General features: G+C 35.2%; 1 protein-coding gene across 3 annotated transcripts in view; it reads right to left on the reverse strand.

The window, feature by feature from the left end:
* prss12 (serine protease 12) overlaps window positions 1-26,476 on the reverse strand; it is a 40,894-nt gene that overhangs the window by 9,879 nt on the left and 4,539 nt on the right. Inside the window, exons 2-11 of one of the 3 annotated variants that reach the window (XM_088636359.1) lie at window positions 22,993-23,131; window positions 20,855-21,033; window positions 18,302-18,434; window positions 14,644-14,822; window positions 13,293-13,434; window positions 12,362-12,558; window positions 8,856-8,997; window positions 5,521-5,720; window positions 4,637-4,715; window positions 3,695-3,817 (exon numbers count right to left, since the gene is read on the reverse strand). In XM_088636359.1, coding sequence (XP_088492485.1) covers window positions 3,695-3,817; window positions 4,637-4,715; window positions 5,521-5,720; window positions 8,856-8,997; window positions 12,362-12,558; window positions 13,293-13,434; window positions 14,644-14,822; window positions 18,302-18,434; window positions 20,855-21,033; window positions 22,993-23,131 — 1,513 coding nt within the window. Of the gene's footprint in view, window positions 1-3,694; window positions 3,818-4,636; window positions 4,716-5,520; window positions 5,721-8,855; window positions 8,998-12,361; window positions 12,559-13,292; window positions 13,435-14,643; window positions 14,823-18,301; window positions 18,453-20,854; window positions 21,034-22,992; window positions 23,132-26,476 lie in introns of all 3 variants that reach the window. The other 2 variants (XM_088636339.1, XM_088636348.1) reach the window with 2 other exon arrangements.

Raw genomic sequence — 26,476 nt, forward strand, 5'->3', positions numbered from 1 at the left:
AATTACGAGCACACCGCACTAAAGAAATCATTCTGATTCTGACCTTCAAATCTGATTTCTTTCCAGCACTTGCCCTTTAGTTTTGCTAAACCAGTAAACAAGTACAGACTAACAAGTGCTCATGCAAAAGAAAAAAAAAATCCCCTCAACCTGTTAAGCCTTACAACAACCTGGAGCTGATCTTGAAAACAGGGAGGAAAAGATGGAACAACTCCTTGGATGGGACTCCATTGCACTACAGGGCACCCACAGACACAAGCACAATATAAAAACACCAATTAATCTAACGAGCATGGAACATGGGAAGAAACTAGAGCAACTGAAAAACTTTAGCTGGTTATTTAGTATAGGTAGAAACATTAAATTGTCTAGTACAAAACGATTAAGAGTGCATATGTGAGTTGTTGCTTTGATTCACTGAATATAGTCCATAATATACAGTATAATATAAAACTGAATATATTCAGACCTACCGTATTTAATAGCTTAGTACTCTTATCCCATTTGTTTTCCATTCATGTCCTCTACTGCAATTGACCAGGGTAATGTTAGAAAGAACATCTTCAGTCTTAGTTGTGAATAACTAAGCAATCACTTTTAAAATAAGGCAAAATCTCTAGGACTCTTAAATACACTAAAAACAATAATATCACACATTAGTTCACCATATTACATTTTAAATGTACATTCACCAGGAATAACAATACCCAGGATTTAAGCATATTGACAGGTTTATTGAGTGTTTTGGTCACTGTTTTGGTTTAACCTGCTTGACATTTGTAAAGGAAAAGACCAGGTAATAATAATTATGGAGATTTAAGAAATTACTGCTGTGAAAAGGATTTTAAGGAACAGGCAAGGTAGAACCTTATACTTCCGTTATGCTTGGATAAAGGCCAGTTAAAAGTATGATGCATAAAAATAATATGTCACCCGTTTAATATTTCCCTGTACATATAATACAGTATTGCTGTCATCAGTCTATTTATATAAACCTTCTGATGTACAAAACACATTGAACGCTGAAGCTTAATCATAGTCTGCAACCAAATGATTCAATTTGTTTAAATCATGAAAAACCTTATTTTGTTTTTATTTTATTCAGCCCCCTTTCATGATTTTGTTCTGAGATTGCACAAGTATAATAATACATTAAAAATGTCAATGTACAGAGAGGAAGAAAGACTGGTAGATTTGATCATTATATACAATTGGGCACAGAAGGCAACAGTTGAAATTAATTCCAATATCATCTTGGCAGATGTTCTACTCAGACGCAAAGGTCATTATAAAATATGCAATATATTTTCAATGTAATTCACTTCACATGGCAAAAGCACTGAAACATTTGCAACTCATTTAGTTAATGAGATGTTTAAAATACTCCATGTGCTCAACTATAGTCCCACATTACCCCATCTATGAATTGACTTAATTCTCTGCTCTCCTCCCCACTGATAGCTGATATGTGGTGAGCGTTCTGGCGCACTATGGCTGCCGTCGCATCATCCAGGTGGGGCTGCACATTGGTGGTGGTGGAGGGGGGTCCCCATTACCTGTAAAGCGCTTTGAGTGGAGTGTCCAGAAAAGGACTATATAAGTGTAAGCAATTATTATTATTATGATAATTAATGAAGACTTCACTTTTTCAAAAACATTAAGTAGCTTATTGAAGGGTTCTTTAAAAGTTCTTTAGAGTACATTTCTGGTACAAATAATACAGTGAATAGATGATGCACTAGTCTGCTGGTATCGGAACAATTTGTGTTCTATTAGTCTCCCTCTGTTGGCAGCACAGTGGCACAGTGGTTTGCATTGCTGCCTTGCAGCACTGAGGCCCTAAGTTTAATTTCTGGGGCTGTTATCTGCATGGCGTTTTTATGTACTCATGGGTTGATGGGTGCTCAGGTTTCCTCCCATAGTCCAAAAACATGCTGGTAGGTTAACTGGCTTCTGTAAATTGGCCCTGGTTTGAGTGTGTGCATGTTTGTATCTGTACGATATGTGCTGTGTCTGTACAGTGTCACGGACGTCCGAAGGGACAAACCGTGGGGAGCAGGAGAGCAGAAAAAGACCCATATGCGTAGCGGCGAGACGGGAAAAAGGCCCGGGCTCATTAGTGCAAAGAGTTCAGGAATGCCGTATAGAAACCTATGCCCTCAGGGAGCAGACGTGGGGCGCCCTGGTGCTAGTCGGGTCTCAGGACATCCGAACGTCAATGCTGAGCGAGGACAGAGTGCAAGACCCGGAAATATATAGCCCAAGGGAAAGAGAGGGACAGGAAGGACAGCAGACCGGAAACTAGGGACAGGACAGAGAAGGAGTGCCCTCTGGCTGCAGAGGGCGTGACATACAGCACGTGCCATGTGTTGGACTGGCGTCCTATCCAGTGTGAATCTCGCTTTGTGCCCAATGCTTCCTGGGATAGGCTCCCGGCCATAGTGACCCTGAATTCCGTAAGCAGTTACTGAAAGTGATGTGATCTGATAGGCTCAATCTAAATACGGTACAGTAGTTCCCTAGAAATGTTACACCTTATGTATCCTAAGTACTGTACATCAATAGTCAGATCTAAAAAATATAATGTATTTAATAACATATATTTATAATGATAAAAAGAATTGATTGTAGCAGTTAGACATTATTTTCATTTTTTTAAACCATGCATACTGCACTTAACTATGCCATATATTTTCTGTTCATTGCAGCAAAAGAGAGTTAGGATTCATACTGTAAGTATCCAGGTTGTGAATAGTTACTTCTGCATCTCTATAGAGATATTTATATATTAGCTAATTTCTTCAAATCTAACATTTGCTAGAATTCAGTAAAATTGGAAGATATATCAACAACTGTGTAACATTTAACAAGTATTTATTACACTTAATAAAAAGTGTATAAAATTAAGCTTGCCAAATCTTTTGTGTGCAAATGTGTAAGTTCAGTATAAGCTATGGATTATGCATTATGCCTTCTTATTTACCAGGGCGGACACAGATATTGGAACCTAAGAAAAGTGGGAGCGAAGAATGTACCTCTGGCTTTGTGATTAATTTTGGGGCCAAGTGACTTAGGAACAAATCATAACTGAGACTACTAGGTAGCTCATCATGCTCCAAGGCTGATGACCTCATTCACTTATTTGTCTATTTGACTCTGATTGGTTATTATTATATAACAACTATTTTTAACTAAAATAATCACTTTATTATTACATACCCACCATATATATCATGTTACCACCTCAAGCCAAGCAGGCAGTATGTTCTAACGTTTTCTATTCTCTCTTATAAATCAGGAACCAAAGGAAAACAAAATTAATGAAAATGTTTGCTTTTTTTAAAGACTTGTACTCAGGTATATATGACAATTAAATTGAACTTCAACTTGAAGATACGTAAGGTAGTATGAAGTAGTTCAAGTAGGGAGCTGCGACAGCATGAGTAGGCTGCAAAAGAACAGGTAAGGAAAAAAGGAAACATAATGTTTCGTCTGTGTGTCATGTATGTTTTGAAAGTCACAGCACAATGTCTTGCAAGAAGGAACAGCAGAGTTTTCTTTTCTTACAAGTTGTAAACAAAACCATTAGCGATAACCACTTCTCTGTCCTTGATTCATCTAGGTGTTTTTTGGACAGGATAGAGTTAGCCTAATGCGCCGGGCTGTTGAGAGAGACCTGAAAGGAAAGCCTGACCTCTTGAAGCAGTGGGCTGAAGTGAGAACCCAGCAGCTGCTGATGAGTGTGGCTCCGCACACGAGCCTCCCTTCTCCTTGTGAGTTTCGAAGACGAATGGCAGCCTGCCATGGCCACCCCCCCCTGAAAGGCACAGTATGCCCATACAGTACACAGCGAGTAACACCAAATAAACCTTTAATATGTTTTGTCTCTATGTTGCATTAATTTGAACTTTGCTAAACTACTGATCGTAACTTTTTTGAGTTGTGCAGAACATGGGAGAGAATGAAAAGTCTAAGCTTAAGGTGTTTTTAGATTTCTGTTCAGCTTTTCTTTGTATTCAACTTCTCTTCACAATGTTTCTCAATTTCTATACACAGCTACCGCTACAGTGCTGTTTTCTCAATGAGGTATACTTAGGGATCTCAGTTTTCTCTATTAATTACTTGCCACTTAAAAGTATGAGAACAGAAACTAGTGCAATTAGTTTTGTTGACCTAATACACAGATTCAGTTCTGTAATTCTAACCAAACTGATTTAATATTACAAGTTCTTTTATTTTTTATTTATATACAGCAATTTAATTTGTGATAATTTATACTGTATATATACACTATTCATATATTTTAACCAAAGTACTCAGAGCTTTGTTAGCACAGATTGAATTATGTAATCACAAAACACACCTCTTTCATACATGTCTTGAATTTTCTTTAAGTAGCAAGGTTCTACTTCTCAAATGCCTTTACTTCTCATAAAAAAGACAAGTGTGCATGAAACCTTGCTTTGAATTGGTTTTCCTAGCTTCCTTTCAACCACTTCTAATGAGGAGTTAAGTAAATGCATGCTGATTTCATAGTAGCTGAATTGTATTTGTGAGAAAAAGGAAAAAAAATACACATGGGGATATGTTGTATTAATCCTGATATAAATTTTCATTTTGTAAACTTCCATCTTACCTTAAGGAATTCTCTCCACCAATAATCCTCTTCTGGCGGGTGTGCACTAATCGCAAGCCACAAACTGAAGCACCATGGTCTACGAGACAAATGCAAATTGCTTTATACCATGCAGAGAATACATTAAACAGAAACTGTAATTACACTATTGTAATTACAGTATTTAAGGATTCAACATTTTTTTTCTAATTTCTTGCAATAGCTATAAAAATGTGTAATACTTTATAAATTAGGGAGAGATTTCTACATATCGCATTCCAAAGTAAACACTGGATACTTACTTGAGGAGTTTTCTAGGAAAATTAAGAAAAATAATGTATTTGTATTCCATGCTAAAAGAATACATTAATGTATTAATATGGTCTTGTACATCATGAGAGTACTCATTATCCTATTCTGTTTTAAGTCTTAAAATATATACTTCATGCAGACTGTAACATGGAAAATATGATTGCTTAATCTCACCCACACAGCAGGGATCAGGTTTTTTCAATCTCTTTGAAGCTGAAGCTCCACAAGCTACAGCAAATCTTTAGATAACCATTTGTTTTCCACTTTAAAGTGGGAAATGTTAAATCTTAAAAGCATTTTTTTAATGTGTGGAATTTCTGAGTAAATGCCAGTTAAATTAACTAACCAAAATCGGTAAAATCTGGTTTGAATAGAATATGACAAATATTTTTCCAGCAAAATAAGTTTAACAAACAGCTACGATACATAGCCTCCTAGAAAAAAAAAAAGCATTTTGCTTCCAACTTGCCTTGCTTTTTTACTGAAATAATTACATTAATCATTGACCTTGGAATTTTGGTAATATGCTATTAAGAAACATATTCCAATGTCCAAGGCTCTGTTGTCCCTGTGAATTGATTAGAATTATACACCACCTTTTATCTTCTCTGCATCTTCACCATAGTCACAGATCACTCCTGCGTCCTCACTGTGTCGACAGTTATGTGTCCCAATCGGCTGCTTGATACAGTCAGAAAGGGATCTCTCGGTCCCTGAGCACTTCACATTATCGATATGAATAGGTCCTTTGCCTTCCCCAAAATATGCCATGGTTCGAGCTTTAGCTAAACCCCTGAAGAAATAAAACTTGTTTTAAAATACAGTCAAGGCAGATATAAATAATCTATGGTAAGAAGAGGTTATAAAACTATTCTCAATAATATCTTAACTATTGCCATTTCCTAATAACATTTGGTCTAAATCAGGCTAAATCGAAATTCATGCTGCTATAGTTCGGAAAGCAGAAAAAAGGTATGCCTGTACAGACCCATAACCAGTTCAGACTATAGGAGAGAAACAGGCATCAGAGCCATTCTTCTCACAGGCAAGTAAAAGAACAGGCAGCCCTGATACCTTCCTCTCTGAGACCAGGCAGAGGCTGAAACTATGCCCAAATCAGCTAACCTGCCCAACCCGAACCAAAAAGATGTTAAATATTGAGGGCCCTTGCTGTAAGCAAATTGAAAAAATATACAGCACTCTAGCTCTTTTTGTGTTACATTTGTCTTTGTATAATGGGTTCCTTTGTTCTTTACCCAAAAAAGTTTCCAAAAACAGGGTTCCTGGCCATTTCTGTACTTAAGGATCAGGCTGATCGACTATACACATTTCTAAAGGTAGTAAAATAAATATTAGACAACTGATTAAAGGACTTAATTATATGCTTTACTGTACATTAAATTAGCTTAAATAACTATAGTATTTAATTTACTGTACAAAGAGCTACTGTAGAAATACACATTTTAAAGAAAATCTCAAAGAAAAGTGTATCAATCAAAGATTCTACAAACTAACTTTCAACATTTTGTTCTCAGAAAGATGACGTATTGTGTTGTTTTTCAGTGCAAGATAGATTTTGGCACAGGCAAGCCTTTACATGAAACTGCCTAAACAAAAGTAACTCTAACATATTATAATGACTTCTTAGTTATGTTTTCCAGATGTACTATTTTATGAAAGACTAATTTGGGATAGCAGATTTTCAAAAAATACAGTTGGGTCTCCTGTTTTTGAAACTTACCCACTGGAATCTTAATACTTTTTGGAACTGAAATCAAAACCCAGGTCTTTTGAAGAGAATTAATGACAATAATGCTGAATGATTATAATCATAAAAATACTGATGTCCTGATATGTATTGGCACACACCCAACTTTCAGCTGTATTTCTCAATGGTGAAATAATTACAGAAACTGTCTGCTCATTTTGACAATCTTGCTTATTGCGTGACAGTAGTTCAACTTTGCAATGAGAAGGAATTTCCTGTCCAGAAGGACACACCAGTAGAAATCATTGCTTTGGAAAGAAGAACAGAAGAAACACAACTCAAAAGACTAAAGTACCAAATTCTACTACATTTTTAAATTATTTCATTGTAATAAAATCATATGAATGTACACATTTAAAATCTGAATAGACAATGATTCAAAACTGAGTTATTGTAGTCTTTAGGAGTGAACACAGTATTATTACTATTATTTTGTAGAAATACACATTAACCAATCTGAACATTTCAAACAATTTATATAGGTTTAGATATATATGTTTACAATTTACACAATTTTATATATCTCCTAATAATCACATTGGCAAGTTGGTCCCACAGACACTCCATTGAACTTGAGATCAGTTGGTAAGACCATCACATTGTTTTCCTGAAATTTCCGGAAAAAAACATGCTGCAATGGACAAAACATCCTGGAGGGAATCCCCCTCACAACAAATTCCAGCATTATAGACAATAGACAAAAAACAGCACATAAAGAAAAAACTGTTTAAATTGTACTTTAAAACATGAGTTTAATGCTAGAAGATCGACATTTCTAGGTTGGATTGCTGGAACAGAAAACTATGGGTTCAAGGACTTTGTCAATGTATCACTGAGAAGTAGGGTTGCCCTGCATCTGTGTCAAAAGCCCTGTATTAATGTAGTCACCTGTTGGCTTTAACAGCAAGAGGCATCATAACACACCAAAATATCTCCTCACATTTTATGTTCTGTCAGGTTCTGTCAGTGGCAAGACCACATTCATCTCTCTACCACTATCTCAATGTTGACTTGTACAGAAGACACATTTTTCATTTCTCATTTTGCTGTTACTTGTTCTTTTTATGTTTTCAAAACTACAGTGACTCCAACACTAAATAACAGATAATTAAGCTTTAAATAGGAAAATCTCATTAATAAATATATATATAACAAATTCAAATATACAGACATTTCTGCTATAGTACAATAGGTGCGTTGCTGTCAAACACTGTGATTTACAAAACCTTGTTATAGAACCATGCAATGGGAATTAAGGGGTTAGGAGGTAGAGACTTTGGATTCACAATAAGGAAGATATTTTTTTACAGTCATTAGACATATTATTAGATGAAATGTATTACTTCTGCATATGTGTTTTTAAGAAAACTATAAATAGAAAATGGTGAAAAACTTGATAAAATAAGCCATAATAGTCAGTAATAAGTAATAGTCAGAGATAATAGTGTTTAGAGTCAGCGATGAAGGAGGGTGGAACAACATTTTTCATAAGGAGCTTTATCAATACACACAACTAATCCCAGTAGTACGAATGATGTCACGTTTTTTTATTTCTCTCAAATTGCTGTATAACATTAATCTTTTGTTTCAGAGTAGAACTGTGATCTACTTTTCATTTGCAGCAGACACACTAGCAGAGTGCTTCATACCCTTGCCACTCATTGGAACAGTAATATTGAAATATATTTACTGATATTTCCAAAGAAGAAAAAAATAGAACAAAAAAAAATAAGATACACAACTTTGTTATGTATACAGGTTGCACAAAACTGAGGCCAATGCTTAAAGAATTTATCCAGTATTCCAATTGTGTTTTGCTGCATTGAGGCTGCCCTGCAAACATTTTTACTCTATTTGCAAGACTAGTTTCAGTATACAGTACTTGAATTGGTCATACTGGACCAGCATTTATGGAAAAGGCATTCCCTACTAAATGAGCTGCATTATTGCCAATTCCCCTAATAGAAACACGTGTTATAGCAGAAATGACTGTAGGTTTCAACTTACTGTTTCAATTTCACCTTTTTCTGTTGTGGTGCAGTAAAAGGGCACTACATCTTGAATCTGTGATATCAAAGCAAGTTCAGTAAATACATTGGCAACTCCTTTTCCCAAAACCATTATTTCCCATTAAAGGACTGACTGAGGTGAGAAACTTACATGAAGCCTAGCTGCCTGCAGACAACATCTGCATCCCTGTCAGTCCATCCATCATCACAAATTGTCCCCCACTGGCCATGGATGTAGATCTCCACACGTCCTTCCTTCTTGTTCTGTCCATCCATCAACCGGATAGGTAAACCTGCATGGTGGCAGTCATTGGAGAAACACCATATGAAGACACAGTCAGAAACAGCCCTTTGACCATTACAGAACTGAAATAAGATAAGATTTTATTGTCCCCTGAGGGAATTTTTTTTGTGGACACCCAGCACTCCTGTACATTTAAATAAAATGCATAAAAAAGAAGAAAAGAAAAATATTGCACATTATTCTATAACAAAAAATAAGAAAAACATTGCACATCACTCTATTGCACATGTACGGTATAACACATAACAACATGCACCATTTATAACACATCACAAAACATGTTGCACTCAAGTGGGTTGTAAGAGTCAAAATTGTGTTTATCCTTGACATTTGCATTGACAGCTTTAATGGATAGTGGAACAAAGACATTTTTGTATCTGTTTGACTTACATTTGGGAACCCTAAAACATTTGCCAGAAGGAAGAAGTTAATATTTAGAGTTGAGGATGTGGGAAGGATCTAATATAATTTTTCCTGTTTTTATGATTATGGATTTTTCAAAGACTGTCTACAGGGAGGGATGCCGTTTCACTCCCATTACCTTCAAAGCTGTCTGGATGAGGCAGGTAATTTGCGATTTTAAATGAACTGATAGATTACCAAACCACACTAAAATACCATATCTGACAATGCTCTCGATTATAGCACTGTAAAAGAGTAGCATTACTTCCTGTCGAACCCCAAACACTAGTCTTTGCAGGAAATACAAGCGCTGCTGAACTCTGGAGCAAACACTCTCAATATGAGTAGTCCAGCATAGGTTACTGTCTACTGTATGTGTACACCTAAGTGCTTATAAGAATCAACCTGAATGATAACTTTGTTGTGGATTATTACCTGTGGGTGATTACCAACTACTCTGGGACCATTTCCAGTGTAAATATCTTATTACACACCTCCAAGAAGGCAGCATCCTTCTTCAAAAACAGTTCAAAAAGGTGATGATGTCTTATTGTGTGACTGACTTATTCTTTATATAACTCGTCTATGATGAAATTACTTTGATAAGAAAAATGGCGAAGTAATAAAAGTGATGCATAATACTATGATGCATAATACTATGCATCTCCTAGTACAGGTATAGAATGATTGATAAGAATGCAGAATGATAAGAATTGCAGAATGATTGATAAGATTACAATTGATTAGAGCGATATCAGCAACAAGAATAAAAGCAGTGAAGTCCCATTATGATACAGTGCCTTTACAAAAAAAAAAGAGATCTGTATTCCAGGCATTTTCAGTATTAAATTAAAACATGGCAAAATGATTTCGGTTGCAAAATGATTTTAATAGTACCAGGTTCATGTAGCTAAAAGAGTTGATCAATACTCTACATTTCAAGGCCCTGCGAATGGATTTAAGACATGTTTTACATAAATGTACTGGAAGCTCCAGCAAGTACTGTAATCCCAATCAGCATTTCAGGAATGTGAGCCCTATTTCTTATTCTACCTAAGATAAAAATCATGCTGTTTATGTGCAATGAAAAGGTACATCTGGACAAAACAGAAATATAGCTGTTTGTCAAATGTTTGTTTTTTTGTTTGTCCCTACAAAAAACCCCATGAAACACAAAAATAGGAAAGACAGCCTACTCTTTTATTTGGTGGTGTTTTAACACTTCTGACAAATGTCAGAATTAGATAACAACAACTCTCCTACATATATTCTTCCCAAAGCCTTAGTCCTAAACTGTCATGTGGAACCATTCTGTAGTACAGAGGCAGATCCCTTGAGCTCCTCTGGCATTTGAAACTTTGAAAAGCTTTTGATGAAAATGTCAACAGATAACAGAATATAACTTGGAAGAAATGTTGCTAAGTGTTACCTTACAGTAGAACATGTGAGTGTACTTAGTCATCTTAACACTTAGGAGCCACTCAGGTTACATTTTGAGGTAGTTCAGATGTTAACACACACAGTAGGCTTGCATGCTAACTAAGCAAAGGCAACATCTTTTCTTCTTCCTATTGACAGATCTGTCCATGATGTGGTATTAAATACTTTAATAAGATTAGAATGCACATGCCTTTTTAAATCTTAAGTGACTAAGAATCAAGGAACATTACAGAGAAAACTTATTTGGGCTGGCTGGTTGTGTCCGGCACAGTCACATTCTTTTTAAAGGTTAATCTCTTCTAATGTTAAAAAAACTTTGACTTTATTATTTAATGCCCTACAGTCAGCAGGCAATGATGAAACATGTGTTTAAATCACAAAGGCTAAATATATATAGCATGATCTACAAGAGTTTTAAAATAATTTCTTCAAGAAAAGCTTGAAATCAAAAGTTCAGTGCTTATAGTATATTTAATATATATGATATAATGAAACTGACTTAAATTACACTAATTTGTGTTTAAATGCCCAAGTTTTAAAACACATCATGTTAGAAAACAATCTAGTTTGATTTATATGAGTGATGTGCAGTGTAGGTTTTATAGAGTTATAGTGTCTGTTACAGTTCTGACTTATAAATTAAATCATATTTCACAATCCTAGGCTGGTTTTCTTTTTCTTTGGATTGTTTATGTTTTGTTGGAATGTTTAAAGTATTTGTTTTTCCATTTTGTCAACAGTATTTATTTTACGATTACAACCAATAGTTGATACGACTCCAACATGAATAATTTCTGATAAAATAATTCCTGTACTTTTAATGCATAAAAAGAGTAAGTGAATTCTACTTTAGATTTATCCATACTGTCATTATCTACTTACGGTACACCAGTTTTACAACTTTACTAATGTTCATCATACAATTGCACATATTTCCCACCTGGAAACATTCATGTCCCACCTTTGAAAATCAGAAATCAGAAAATTCATCACATTTTTTTCTGTCTTTCCTGAATAATGGTCAAGAAATGAATTTTGCTGAAAGGGAAATTCCTGAGTAGATATGAATACCACAGTTTAAGGAGAGTCTGTTTTGACTGGTTTCTTGGCAAAACGTTAAATAGATTAAAATGAAAAAATGAAAATGGCATTTTGTCAGTGTTCTTGATACAATTAAAAAACAGCAGTTTTAACAGACCTACAGTATAAGGTACCTTTGTTTTAAAATGCTTTATATATCATGGTAGTATGCAGCTTAACTAAACCATGCATAATACAATCATTTGTAAGTTTAATATAGTTTTAACATTCATATTAATAAAAATTGGACTATTGCTTTCCTTTCCTGTTAAGTGGAAAAACTAAAAGACTTCTGCTAAGGAAAGGCCACCTTATTAACATATTTAACCCTATGCTACCCCTATAATTAACATACCTTGAAACCTTCCTGATAATAAGATAGCTAAGAAAGGTGTGACCTGTGAGGCCAAGAAGTACAGCACAGCACTCACTTTCTGGACTGCCATGGAAACCGCGCTCAGGACTGCAGGTGACAGACACATCTTCTTGGTGGGTGCAGTCGTGTTTCCTCCACTCTCTTCTGCTGCATAGTGACAGGGACAACTCCCTCCCAGAGCAGCTCACATCGTCGAAGAAGATCGGTCCCGAGCCCGCTCCATAGCGGTACTGTACGGCAGCTTCATCATACCTTAGTATGCATTTTTAACAATTAGGCCAAGGATTTGTTATCAGATCAATGTCCTTCTTTCTGTAATAAATTATTTTTCTATAGGGAATAATTAATGTTATTCACAGGAAACAGAAGCCTAAAGTTATAATATACAGTAGGTACTTCTATAAGTCACCTATAATTTAATAATTTTAATAGGGAAATGTATAAAGTTCAAAAGGACCCAAACATACACATTGTCCAGATTCTTCCACTAATAAATACTCGCAATTTGCCTGAGCTCGAACAGTTCTGTAAGAAGGAATGGGCAAACACTGCCAAATCTAGGTGAGCAACATTGGTGTAGACCTGCCCAGACAGAACTATGACTGTAATTCAAGCAAAAGGTGCTTCCACTAAGTACTAACGTAGGGGTGTGCACAGGTATACAACCCGTTTTTCTAGATTTGCATTTGTAATTACTTTTCAGAATAGCTGAACATTTGTTTTTCACTTGCTGGCCATGTGTTACAATCTCTACATAAATAAAAAATAAGTGTACATGAAGGTAAAATAAATGATGATTTCACATGTCTTGATTTCAGGCTGTTAGGCCACAAAATACTGTGGAAAAGGTGTGTAGAAATTCTATAGGCACTGTATAGTTCTCTGATACGCATCCCCTCATCATGTGAGATTAAAATTAATATAGAAATGGAAGGTACAATACGTTTATCCCATCACATAGAGATTTAATTAACTTGGCACTGTACCTAAATCCCAGCTGTCTGCAGACCACCTGAATGTTAGATTCTGTCCAGCCATCATCACACACTGTTCCCCATTGTCCCTTATAGAAAACTTCCAAGCGGCCCTCAAAACTGCCTGGTCCACCCACCAAACGTAAAGAGCCATCTGTTGATCAAATTATAACAGAAACAGTTAAGGTACTGAATAATGCAAGAGCTGCATAATACAGTATGAAACGGGGAACAGCGTTGTTCAACATACAGTAGAAAACAAGACTGAATTAGAGGCTAAAGTACAGTATGACCTCTTTAATACATCAAAATAAAATTGAACAGTTTGAAAACTAAGTGATATATATATAAGTATATAATACATAGATTCTTTCACTATGTACATAAATGTCTGTTAGTAACAGTGTTACATTTGTTTGGTGCCTATTGGTATTTCTTATATGAAACCACAGTTTAACAGTGATTGCCTCATAAAATAATACAAGGGATACATTCTGAAAATTCAAACAATAGTCACATTCATTTGAATTGCTTCACTAATACAAAAATATAGGAAAAAATAAATAAAAGTAATAGGTGAAAATTAATATCTGAAAAGACTTAATGTTGCTTACACAGAAGATATGTGGCAGCCCATTTACATAAAAATCATTAGTGGCCATTGTGGCTTTGGAAAAATGTTTGTGGTTACCCTGAGAACTATATTTACAGCAAATGTTAGACTACTCAGAACAGCATTTCAGTACACACAAGATGCCCTATATTCAGAACACTTAGGTGCCTAAATCATCATAGAAAGCAAATGGAATTCAAATTCTTAGACCTTCATATTTGCCATTTTACATTATTATGAACTGAAATGGAAAATCTTAGAAGGTAAACACTATTAATATAGGGGTGTTTGAAAGATGGAGAAGAACACAACATAATTTGATACACATTTTTTCTTTCAATATTTCCTCATGATTTTCAAGCTTATGATATACCACTTAAATTCATTAATATCAGCATATTCCCTGTTTTTTATCAAAAGACAGCTTTAGCAAAATTAAAAGTCTTACCATAATATATTTTTTAATTTAGCTCTCCAGCTCACTAAGTGAGTGTTCCTCTCACATGCTTACATTTGCTCCCTATTCCTTTTACTCAAATATTGAAGTATTTCAGAAAGCAGTCCTACCATAACAATTTTAGAGGGGTATTTTTAAAATAAAGGTTGTTTCAGTTAATAAGAATAGATCTAAATGTATATTGCAAAGCTGTTTATTTTCATATTTTCAGGGAAATGTAATTATAATTGTATTTTTCTAATTTGTTCAAAGAAAAGAAGAGGCAGTCTCAGGATCCTGTCCTTGTGTGATACCTGTGAGAGGTGTACATGAGACCCCTGCGTCCTCCTTGTGTTCACAGTTGTGCTCCCCCCACAGACTCTTGAAGCACTGCTCAATAGACAGCTCATTCCCTGTGCACTGCACCTCATCAAGCCACACCTGACCAGACCCTTGTCCAAAATAGGCCTGGCTCCATGCCTTGGCAGTTCCCCTGTGGAGACACAACAGAGAGCCAACATATCCCCTGTAACATACCGCGTTCACTGTGAATCTTGAAACATTTCAGGAATATGTGTATGTATTTTTTGAGAAGGACTCCGCTGTAGCTTGCGATACAAACAAATCCCCCTGGGTTGAGATACTGCGGTATAAATTAGAAATATGGAAGAACTCATTTAACATATGATACATGATGAAACACATGACAAGGACAGAAAGTGAAAATCAAGTTATTTTAAATAATTCAATATTTTTTCTATGAAGAATCCACATAATTTTGTTTTACAAAATGCACACATCAAAAGCTATGTTTACTTTTGCAAGCATAGAACTTGAGGATGCAAACTTTGTCTTAGCTCAAACATTATCTGGAGTCATTTTAATAAATAAATTAATAAATGTTTCTGTTTTACAACTGTTACATATTTGAGCTAATTGTATAAAAAACAGGATAATCTTTGTTCCCAGTTACAGTATCTGTTATCACAATTATTGGGGAACCTACAGTATATCCTGCCTTGTGCTAAGGACGTTTCTAAAGAAAATGAGATCTTATTTTAGAACATTTTGAAAATCATTGGCATACTGTATGTATTATATTCAGTATACTAAGCAAAAGAAACATCAACATGGTTGATCAACAGGAGCTTGTGTGGCATGTGTGATCACCTATGGAGCAAAGCAAGCTGTACATCTGCGCTGCAAGATTTATATCAAGTTGCAGATGGTATCTCATTCCTTTTTCTATTGTAAAGAATGCACTGTGTGTGCCTATTCACTGGTCTCTGAGCCACATGTCATCTCAACTCATCCACAAATGTTCTCTGGGGCTCAAATCTGGGGACTAGAGCATCCTCAGCAGGCGTAACTCATACACTCATCTTGTCAAAAAGCCATTGCTACACTACTCAAGCACGATAAAGACATGTGTTGTCCTGCTGGAATGTTACCATGTTACGATATGCCTGTTGGAACAGCAGCAGGTGAAGCCCAGAGGTGAATTAATGTAGTGGCATAGAGTCAGATTCTGACAGAATTCAAGTGGAGATCAATCACTACAAGTGTAGTTGCGTTTGGCTAGAACATTAGAAATCTGCTAGGTGTGAATACTCCAGACACAGAGCAAGAATATTCTGACTTAGGCCAGCTGCTAACTTACTCAAGGCTTACTTAAGGTGTGGTTGTCCTGAAAAGTCATAGATTTGTTCATTTCTGTTTTACTTTCTTGCTCTTGATATCTTGATATTTTAAACCAGCTTGATATTCAACAGGTTAAATTAAATCATCAATGCCCATTTAGCTTGCTTACTAATGAGACTGTTTATAGTACTTATGCAACAGCCTAATTAATTTGTGTGTTTTACAGTCATCCATGAGTTGTCAATTAGTCCAAATGACACCAAAACCTTGATATGTATAAGTAGATTGATCAGTCCTTTTACTGTGTAGATTATTGTCTTGCACTGTACTATACTGAACCAAAAATTATATAATCGCAGAGCTCTGCTTTAACTGCCAGTGATAATTAAGACTTATGTAAAAACTGTGTTTGAGTACATCGGCTTTATGTTTAAAAATGTGTTTTCTTACAATTATTACTTCTCTTGATGTGAGTTCCAGCTAAATTACTACTGGTTAAACAAGCATGCATAATTTGAGGGCTGAGCATATGAGGAAGGAAAGAATTTTGAAAGGCTGACCTACAAGCCTATATCTGCAGTATTATCAGTTTTAGAAGGACATGTGTTTTAGCAGTTTTGTCTAAACCACTGTGTAAGCATTTTAAAGTTACCATGTAGGAACAATGGCCTGGATTCATAATATGACTCCAAGTGTCCAAGAGTTTCTTTTTATTGCCTTTTCATGAAACAGTGGATTGTCTTGCAGAAGCACATGGGCAAAATACTTCACATTTTATACTGATATGGATGGTCGTTTTTGTTTTTACAGTATCTTCCTTGATTCAGCTTACTTTTTTCATTTTAACCGAAAATGCATAATGAAGTAAAATCAATATTTTCCAATAACATTTTGGAATCATTTTAATTTGAACACTAATTACATCAAATTTAATAATTATAAGATGTATTATAATAATTATAATTATAATATTGCTTCATATAATTACATGGGCATATGGGTGTGAATTATCCATCAGTTTATTAACTGCTTTATCCTATACAGGGTCACAATGGGCAAAAGACAGGAACAAGACGGGATGTAGCCTGGACTGGGTGCCAGTCCTTCGCAGTAGGTGTGCTCAGTCGTTACATATTTCCACATAAACCCACCATCCAGTATCACACCTATCTGTAGTGTTTTAATATCAGATTGAAAGGGATAAACAAGGAAAGTGTACTGTTTATCTAAACATATTCAAGACACTGTAGAGAGAATTCGGTTCTGATACCGAAATAGAAACTGAATCAAACAAATTCTTAGGACTAGCTTAACAATTCAGTTTACAACCTGCATGTGTGAAGTACAGTAGTCTGTGTTTCCAAAGAATAAAGGACAATTTCTTAAAAGTAGCAGCTATAGTATTGTTTAAGGAAGTCAGTATTCATATATACATTTTAACTTTTATTTTGTTATCTGTATGATATTAACTCATCAAAAAACAAATAAGGACTAGTTTAATATTTCAATTTCTCCAGCTTTAACAGATCTAAATGTAATTTATTTTAAATGTTATATATTTTAAATGATATAATTCTAAAAATATATTTAGATAGTCTACATCTCTGCTTCATACACAAAAACATTTGTAATGCATTTGCCCTGACAGTGTCTGCTTTTTTCTAGATACAAAAGGCTCCACTAAATAAATGTGTAAATTCGCTTTAAGTACTCCATAAAGACATAAAGACGTATATTTGACTTTCAGAATCAATAAACAAGATTAAAGCCTAATATGTAGGATTCTGTGAAGAGACCTTCATCTTGTTTTCAAAAATCTGTTTAAAAACAATCAAGATTAAATGATAAATCTGCGTGTGTCAATATAATTGTGGTATACTATCTTTAAACCTTATTACATGTAGCAATTCACAGCACTCACAGTGCTGTATGTAACTGGATGATGTTCCGATCATAATAATAATAATAATAATAATAATAATAATAATGATAATAATAATAATAGTAATTGTAATATTAATGAAAACTACAATATACAGCTGTGTTTCCTATAAAATCACCTACACTAAAAATAAGAATCAAAGTCTATCACACATTGTATTGTCTTTAAATTCCTCTTGACTGAACTGAGAAGAAACATTGACCTAAGGAGCAATGTTACAAGGCATCAGACAAAAACTGTAAAGCAAAGTAGATAAAAACTTTGAAAAATTCAGAACTACCTTGTATACTTTAATCTTATTAATAATTTTAGCCTTGCCCTCAGAGCAATTTACGGTGCATTTAGAATTTACTGTACAAAGTAAAAGAGTGTGCAAATTCATAACTTACCCCAGGCCTATTTGCCTGCAAACCACTTCAGCATCTGCATCATCCCACTGGTCATCACATACTGTGCCCCACTGACCAGAATGAAAGACTTCTACTCTGCCTTCATATTCTGAGCCTCCACCAACCAGACGAACTGGAACAAACACAGCCACTGGAGCAAAGATACATGGTTCAAATTTACTACTTCAGGCTCTATTGGGACTGGATGACTAATTTGATTAATAGGCTTTCCTTTTTTTCCTCTCTATAGTACCTAAATTAACACAAAAACAAGAATTGAATTTTATTTCCAACATCCATAAAAGTTTTGGAACGTTTGGCTAAAACCCATCAGCATTATTATACAAGAGACGTATATTTGACTTTCAGAACTAATAAACAAGATTAAAGCCTATTATATAGGATTCTGTGAAGAGACCTTTATCTTGTGTTTTTAAAAAGCTGTTTAAAAATAATGAAGATTCTACAGTATATGTGTGATAATATGTGTGATTTCTGTGTGAGCTACACTGGTATTCTTTTAATATTTCATGATATAATGAGTTAAATTAGTAAAATTTCTTTAATTAAATATTATAGTGTAGTGTTTTAGTAGCTCCCCAGAGTGTCAAACAATTACGCATATGAAGTGAAATTCAGACTGAAAGAATCTATTAAATCATAGCCTTGAAAACATCTTCCACCGTGCATTACAAATTATTGTAACAGTAATTGCTCCTCAATTTAATTGTTTGTATATGTTTCAGATTTTAGCTTGTTTACACAGCTGTAAAAAATCAGAGGATTTTTTAGAATGTACATCTTGAAGATAAACTGTAAACTAATGAATGCCATATTTTTGTAATGTAAACATGTATTTAAATGTATCAATGTGTTTGACAAAACCCTTATACACTTAAAGTTTAAATGTATTTCAATCATAATTGTAAAATGGATAAAGAACTTGTACAGTATGAGTAATTTAGTGTCTATTCTCCATAAGAATACAACACAGAAAAAGGAAAAACTACAAAGATTTCTAGCATTCCTAGATTAAACTAAATTCTCTGATGAAAAACATGAAATTCAGCTTTTTTAATCTTTTCTGCATTTAAAATGAAACACTGAAATGATGTTTTCCCACTCACTATTGTATGCAGAAATTAACAGTGACATAAATACATTTATTGAGTAAACATTTATTGAGTAAATACATTAAACACCCATATTATTGTGATGGTAGGTTCTAGGTATAGGACATTTAGAGTGGATCTTAGTTTATTGTAATAAAGTGAACAAAACCTGACAAATACAGGAAATTAAGCAGAAGCACACAGCTTTTGTCCAGATCCTTTATATTATATGCTTTCTCACTGGAGCATCAACACAAAGCCTTGCCAATCCTTTGTATAATTCAAAAAGGGGTAAAAATGAGCACACAACATTCGAGCATTTTGTATTTGCAAAAAAACTCCAACGAAAAACCAGTAAACCCATCGGGACCAGGTAGGATACAGTGGGTTCAGGTTTAAGCTTTTGTAGATAATAATTACTGTACTAGCTTCACAAACAGCAAGTACACAATGCCAAAGCGACTCCAGCACTTACATTAAAAATCAAAACAAATTAAATCATTTATATTCAGAAATAAATGCTTTTGTTCATTAATTGAAAAAGAAAAGTCTGTAAAGTGGTTCATTCCATGTATTTCTTTCTTCTTTTGCAGCAAATGGATTTCTAGCATCCCCTCTGACTACACAGATTGTTTCACTGATATCGTAAATAGCTTTTGTTTACATGAAACAGGTTTCAGAAAGTTCTCTCAACATTCTCTCATCATCAGCATTCAATGTTTTAGTGGGATTTGCAAGGTTTTTTTGAGCACATTTTAATTCTAATTTGCTAAAAACACATATGCATGGGGATGAACTCCTAGAGACCACATACAGCAGGAGTGACAAATACATTTAAATTGTCGTTAAAATTCCAATGTAATAACTTTTATACGTTTTTACATGTAATACGTTTTGTGCATGGGTGTAATTCAACACAGGCCTCTAAAGTCTAGACAGTTATTTACAACAGTACTACTTGTGGCAGGAAGCAAGACATGTGTCAATACACCAAAACAAAATAAGGAAAAAATATGCAATATTTTAAAACACAGCAGCTGTTTTGTTCTTTATTTAGTGGAGTATTGCAAGCCTGTTCCTTTTAAAATATTTATAGGGTTCCGTGTTAAAATCCAAAGAACACTGGTACTGTACCTCCACAATTAATTAGCTCATTCTATTTTCAGAAAGAAAAATGACTAAACTATGGTACATATAACAATTACAAGCAGATTTCATTTTCTAACAATATTTTATGATCTTCTAATTGATTCAGATTGTCATTATCTTTTGGAAGGGAAGAGATTCATTCACTCTCATGGCAAAGAGAAAATAACTACTGCATGAGGACTCACTTACAGTAAAGGCCTTTTAATAACCATATGCCATATAAACAATGGATAAACGTAAATAAACTGCATCCTGTCTTTGACATGAATAGAAAGAAGGGAGATTTTCTTACCTTCCTGTGGGGTGCATGTGACAGCAGCAACTTGTCTGTTAGCACACTCCCCCCCATTCCACACTGTCCTCTGACACTGTAGCAGGTCCTCTTCATCCCCATGACAGTGCACTGTATGCCAATGTACTGGCACCAAGGTCTGCCTGGACAGGGGACTCTGTCTAGCTCTGCCCTTATACCTGAGAAACAAGTCCAAAGCCAGCGGGATCAAAGCTTTAAATATAACAACTTCCTCCCTGGTTGAGTCTCCGGTGTGACACCTCTAGGCTGACAAACTTGTTTAATAAATCAATCCTAGTCCACAAAGATTAAAAATTACAAAATGAAAGACCTCACTATAACAAAGTCATGCAGTTGAATGATTGATTGTATAGCCAGGTCCATACTATTTATAATAAGTATTAGAAATAAATATTGTTATTTCCAACTGGTTTACTAATTTATATAAACGTAAGAGCACACGCAGTTCATGAATGTAAATAGACACTGCGTTAATGTTCTGGTTTTTAATTTGAAATTCTGAAGCAAATATTCAGAAGGTTCTCGCTCAGTTTTACCAACCTTGTTTTTAGTAATATTGGACAGGCCTTGAAATTAATGCCTTAACGGTTTAACTTGTCTTTGCTATAGTCCTAGGCTTTACAGTTTGATATACTCCATCCATTTTATGCAATTATAACAGCACAGCAGGTTCAAACAATATGGTAGCCTTATCTGGACCACATTCCCCAGGAAGCTGTGAGTAATGAGCAGTAGCCCTCAATCACCTGACCAAGGAGCACTGGAACTGTGACTTTGGAGTAACTTTGAAATAGCTTAGAACACAGTCTCAGAGAGAGACTTGTATGAATGCTGTTAAGAGCAAAATCATAATAGTTAGCAACTGTGAAGAAGTTCATTTCCAGCTAAAAATAAATAGCTAGGCTTTTGATTTTTGTTCGTGTTTATTTGTGTTTATTTAAATTCCCTGTGGCTGAGTTTGTCTTATCCTGGGCCCACCTACTTTAAAGATCCCATTATGGCACACCCACCTAGTGTGTCACCATGTCTACTGTATGAAGTTTTCTAGTTTAAATTATATCCTTTCTGCAAAACTGATTACATGTGTAATACAATGAAAAGCTGCATTAGAAAAACAATGGAGCAACACTAACGTATAGTCAGATCATTTCGAAAATGCCGAACATGACAGTAAAAAATAAATGATAGTCGCTGGCTTTGATATGTTAAGGAAAGTGCTTCCCCGAGGAAATCAGTTGTTTTCTGAAGGACGGAATTAGGGATTGGGAGATCTGTTGCAATATAATATGATACCAAGGGACCTAAAAATTAGCACATCAACTGGGTTGGTCTCATTGATATCACGTCTGGAAAAAAATGCTTGGAGTGCAAATACCTTTGTGTATGAAGCTACTTGGAATGCAGGGCTGTGGTACAAGAGACTAACAAAGGTTGTTTTGTGGATGAGTATAAAGTTAATAGGCAACATATGGCTGCTGGCATTTTCTTCTTTACTATCTAGGGAAATTAGAATTCAACCCTACCATCTGTTCAAAGATAAGAAATAAAGAAAATAAATGTGGATAAAGACATAAAGTTAAAAACTAAAATTTTAGATCGAAAACCAATGTCTGACCTTCGGCTCAGATTAAAGCAATTTACTAAAATGCTATTTTTGTCACATGTCTGTCATATTGCAAATCTGAGACTTGCATCAAAATGAAATTAAAGGTAGAGGAAACTGAAACTTTTTTTTTAATTGAGGCCATTACAACTTTTAAGGTAATGCCATTGAACATTACACCAGAATTAAATAATAACCCACAATAATTTCAGGTTAAATTAATGCCTTTTACTAAAGAATAGTTTAAATTTTGTTATATGAATTTTAAATAAAATCAATCTTTCATTTCATCTCCTTATGGAAATACATTATTTGGAAATAAATCATGAATGCTGATTTTTATCCAGACTTATAGATGTATAAAAAGTATATCCAGTTGGACAAGATAGTTTCATGATATTGCTAAAATACACTGATGCACATGCTGGATGACTGAAGCAAATCCATCAGAGAAAGATGTTTCACTAATCCGGATTAGTAAGGAATCTGTTTCCATCTTTATCAAATTCCTTACCCATGTCCCAGCTGTCGACAGACTACAGCTGCATTCTCATCCCTCCAGTTGTTACTGCAGATTGTTCCCCAGACTCCATTCAAGTATACTTCAACAGTACCATCCAGCTTGGATCTCCCACCTTGTAGCCTCAGTGAACCTGGAACAAAATTAGACGGCATTTACCACTCATAAAACACAATAAATGGTGCTAGGAAATGTTCAGTTTTGTGCAGTATACTCCAGATTTAGACATATCCCTACTGACACTGGAACAAAAACATCATAGGTTGGTCATATCAATAATTGAGATAATGGTAGAGTGAGGAGCTGTGACAATGTGCTGTAGAGTACAGGTTTATTCTATACTGAAAATGTGAAAGAAAAGCCGTGTTTGGGTTGTTAATATTTATTCATTTCCAAAAAGTAGATAAAATATATAGCATAAAAGAAATAACAATGATGTTTGCAGATTGTGTCGACCTCTGTTCCCATTTGAAACCACAAAGGGAAAGCATTATTAAGTAATTTATAAACATTATGATTAAAAATACAAAAAATAGGTAGGAAAAAACACCAATGCATCATACCACAAAATAAGAATCTATAAAAGGGCAACAGATTCACACAAGAGGCACAGTATCCTGTATCTTGTCTGATTTGCATTCCACAGAAAACAGTGTAACCTGCTGCCCTTTATCACCTGACCGGTCATCTTTCTACAACTGGTCAGGTGACAGCTGAAGAATCAGGAAGTGGAAGCTTTCAGTACCTGTTGGCTTTTGTTGTCTAAGCAGAACAGAGCTTCTTATACACTGCAGCAGAGGGAAAACAACAGTAGCAAAGAATTGTCCAAATTCCCTGTGGACATTATTTTGTGACATCAGGGTTTTGCTTTTATTGCCAGTTAGCAGTTTAACTGGCCAGTTATTCCTAGAAGGGACATTTCAGGGATAGTTTATTTCGAGGTTGGGAAGAGCTAGCTGTTGTTGGTTTTGTCTGGTTTCCTTACACTGTGAATAAAAAAGTGCTGCTATGTACAGGACTCCCATCTCTATATATCTCTAGACTCCTCATCTTAAGATACTCACTACCACACTGTGCCCCTGGCAGTGTTATGAATAATCATCAACAATTGGCCTTTTAAGGTTTGGAGTATTCAGGATTGTTCTAAGATTAAACCATGACCTCAGTGTAATATCAGCAAATTCTGAGGAGAATGTCAGGCCATCCTGGGTCACACAGTAACACAATTATCCTAAAACTACAAGCAGATTCCTGTATAAGAGAGGGCAGGAGAAATTTAATATGTTCGTCCAAGTCCAAGTCTAGACCCAAGCCTCTTGAAATGTTATGGCAGAACATCAGCTGTTCGTACAAAGAAACCCTCAATATCGACCTCTTAAGCTGTTCTGTATGGAAGAATAGGCCACAATACAATACGAAAAAAACCAATGCCAAAGGCTGATAAACAAACAGTATACATGAAATGTCTAGTTGAATCATTGCTGCTGAAGCATCAGCCACCAGTTATTGAATCTAAAGGTTCAGGGACTTATTCACAAGAGAATGTGTACTACTCAATCATTTTGTTAAATGATTAAAATATGTCTCATGTCTGTTATACATTGAATCATCTAAATCTCTAGTAGGACTTTCATGAAGATCTCATTATTTTTTACGACTAGAATATACAAGAGTATTGTCTTGCCTAGGGGGTTTGCAAACTTTTCCTCTACCCTGTAATTCAAGACCGATTAATATAAATAAAAAAGGATAACCATTTTAACTGCAAACTAGACCCTAATCAACATTAAGTTTGGGAAACCTAATGTTGATAAGGATAGTCCAGTACTAATGCTAATCAAGGTATGTGAAACCAGCTCATAAAGTTATGGGATTTACTGTCTCATTTTATAAACACCATTGTTCTCTTTTTTTAATTCATCCCTTGGAGTTTGCTACCAAGACCATAAAAGACCAGCATGTTATTTAATACATACTGGAAAGAAACTATGAGCTGAAAATAATCTCTCTTTCAAGCTTAGACTAAACAATATAGACTGTGGGTACAACTCTAGGGAATTCCCAGACACTATCCCTGAAACTAACACTGGTAAGGAATCTCTGACACTCAAAGTGATTTTGTGCTATTAAGCAGAATACAATACAGCTAGCGTGCCAGTCAACCATGCTGAATTGCAGTGGTATGCCATACATTATATACACTTTCAGCTCATCCACATGTATGTGATAGCTATGGCACTTACTCATTGACAAATTTAGAAGCAAAAGGAAATGGAATCACATGCTTCAAAAACAGTCTATTTAAAGGAAAGCTTGTATTGGACTATGCAAGATAACAGAAACCACAGGAATGAAAGCAATGGTGATTTCTTAATTTACAAAAATCATCTCACTTATATCAGAGATTTACCAAAAGTGTACGTACCTGTGAAGTTCATTATTTTTTTGAATAAACAACTATAAAAAAGACCTTTTCATACTGATCACATTTACATACGCACAACATAAAAAGCAGTGGTCACCCTTCTGATGTAGTTCAGAAAGGAAAAGGGATCTGTTGTGTTTTCACAACTAAACGAAAGATACAAAGATACAAATCCGAAAGACGTAAGGTTCACGTCTGGACCAGTTTTGAGATTGCTGATATAAAGCTCTAGGGCAGCACAGTGGCACAGTGATTAGCACTGCTGCCTCACAGCACTGGGGCCCTAGGTTTAAATCTGGACCTGACGTGCTAGCTCTGTGAGTTTGTATGTTATCCCTGTGTTTGCATGTGTTTCTTCCCATATTCCAAAGACATGCTGGTAGGTTAATTGGCTTCTGGGAAAACTGGCCCTGGTGTAACTATATGCATGTCTATGTCTGTGTGTGCCCTGCAATGGTCTGGTGTCCCATCCAGGGTGTATACTGCCTTGCGCCAGTGGCTTGGCTGAGATAGGCTCCAGCTCCCCTATGACCTATGAATTGGATGAAGCAGTTAGAAAATGAATGGCTGGATATAAAGAGCTTGTGTCTAATTAAGGACACCATACAAACAGCTGAGGAGCAAGCAGGGTCTATATTCATGAGGAAGAACAAGGGGAAAAACACAATATTTTGGTTGTGGAAATATCTTCAAGGATGGAAGTGTGGCTCCGTGGTTAATGTGTTTTTTTCTGCTTCTTGCACAGAGCTTGCACACTAACAAAGCTCAGCTTCAGGTACTCTAGACTAGTCTATAATCCTAAAAAATAATTAATAGGTTTATTCCACGCTAAAAAGAGAAGAACGAAAACACAACGTTTTGGCCGTGGAGCCTTTTCTCTCTTCTCTTTTCAGCATGGAATAAACCTATTACTTGTTCCTTTGCAGCCTGTGCATGCTGACGCAGCTACCCACCTGAATTACTACAAAATAATAAGATCTTCATGACAAATAAGACATATTTCTTTAAAATACGTCTTTAAAATGTGTGAGCAATACAATCTTAAATAGTAAA

This window comes from Lepisosteus platostomus, chromosome 1 (assembly GCF_059453375.1).
Source record: "Lepisosteus platostomus isolate fLepPlt1 chromosome 1, fLepPlt1.hap1, whole genome shotgun sequence".
Lineage (NCBI taxonomy): Eukaryota > Metazoa > Chordata > Actinopteri > Semionotiformes > Lepisosteidae > Lepisosteus > Lepisosteus platostomus.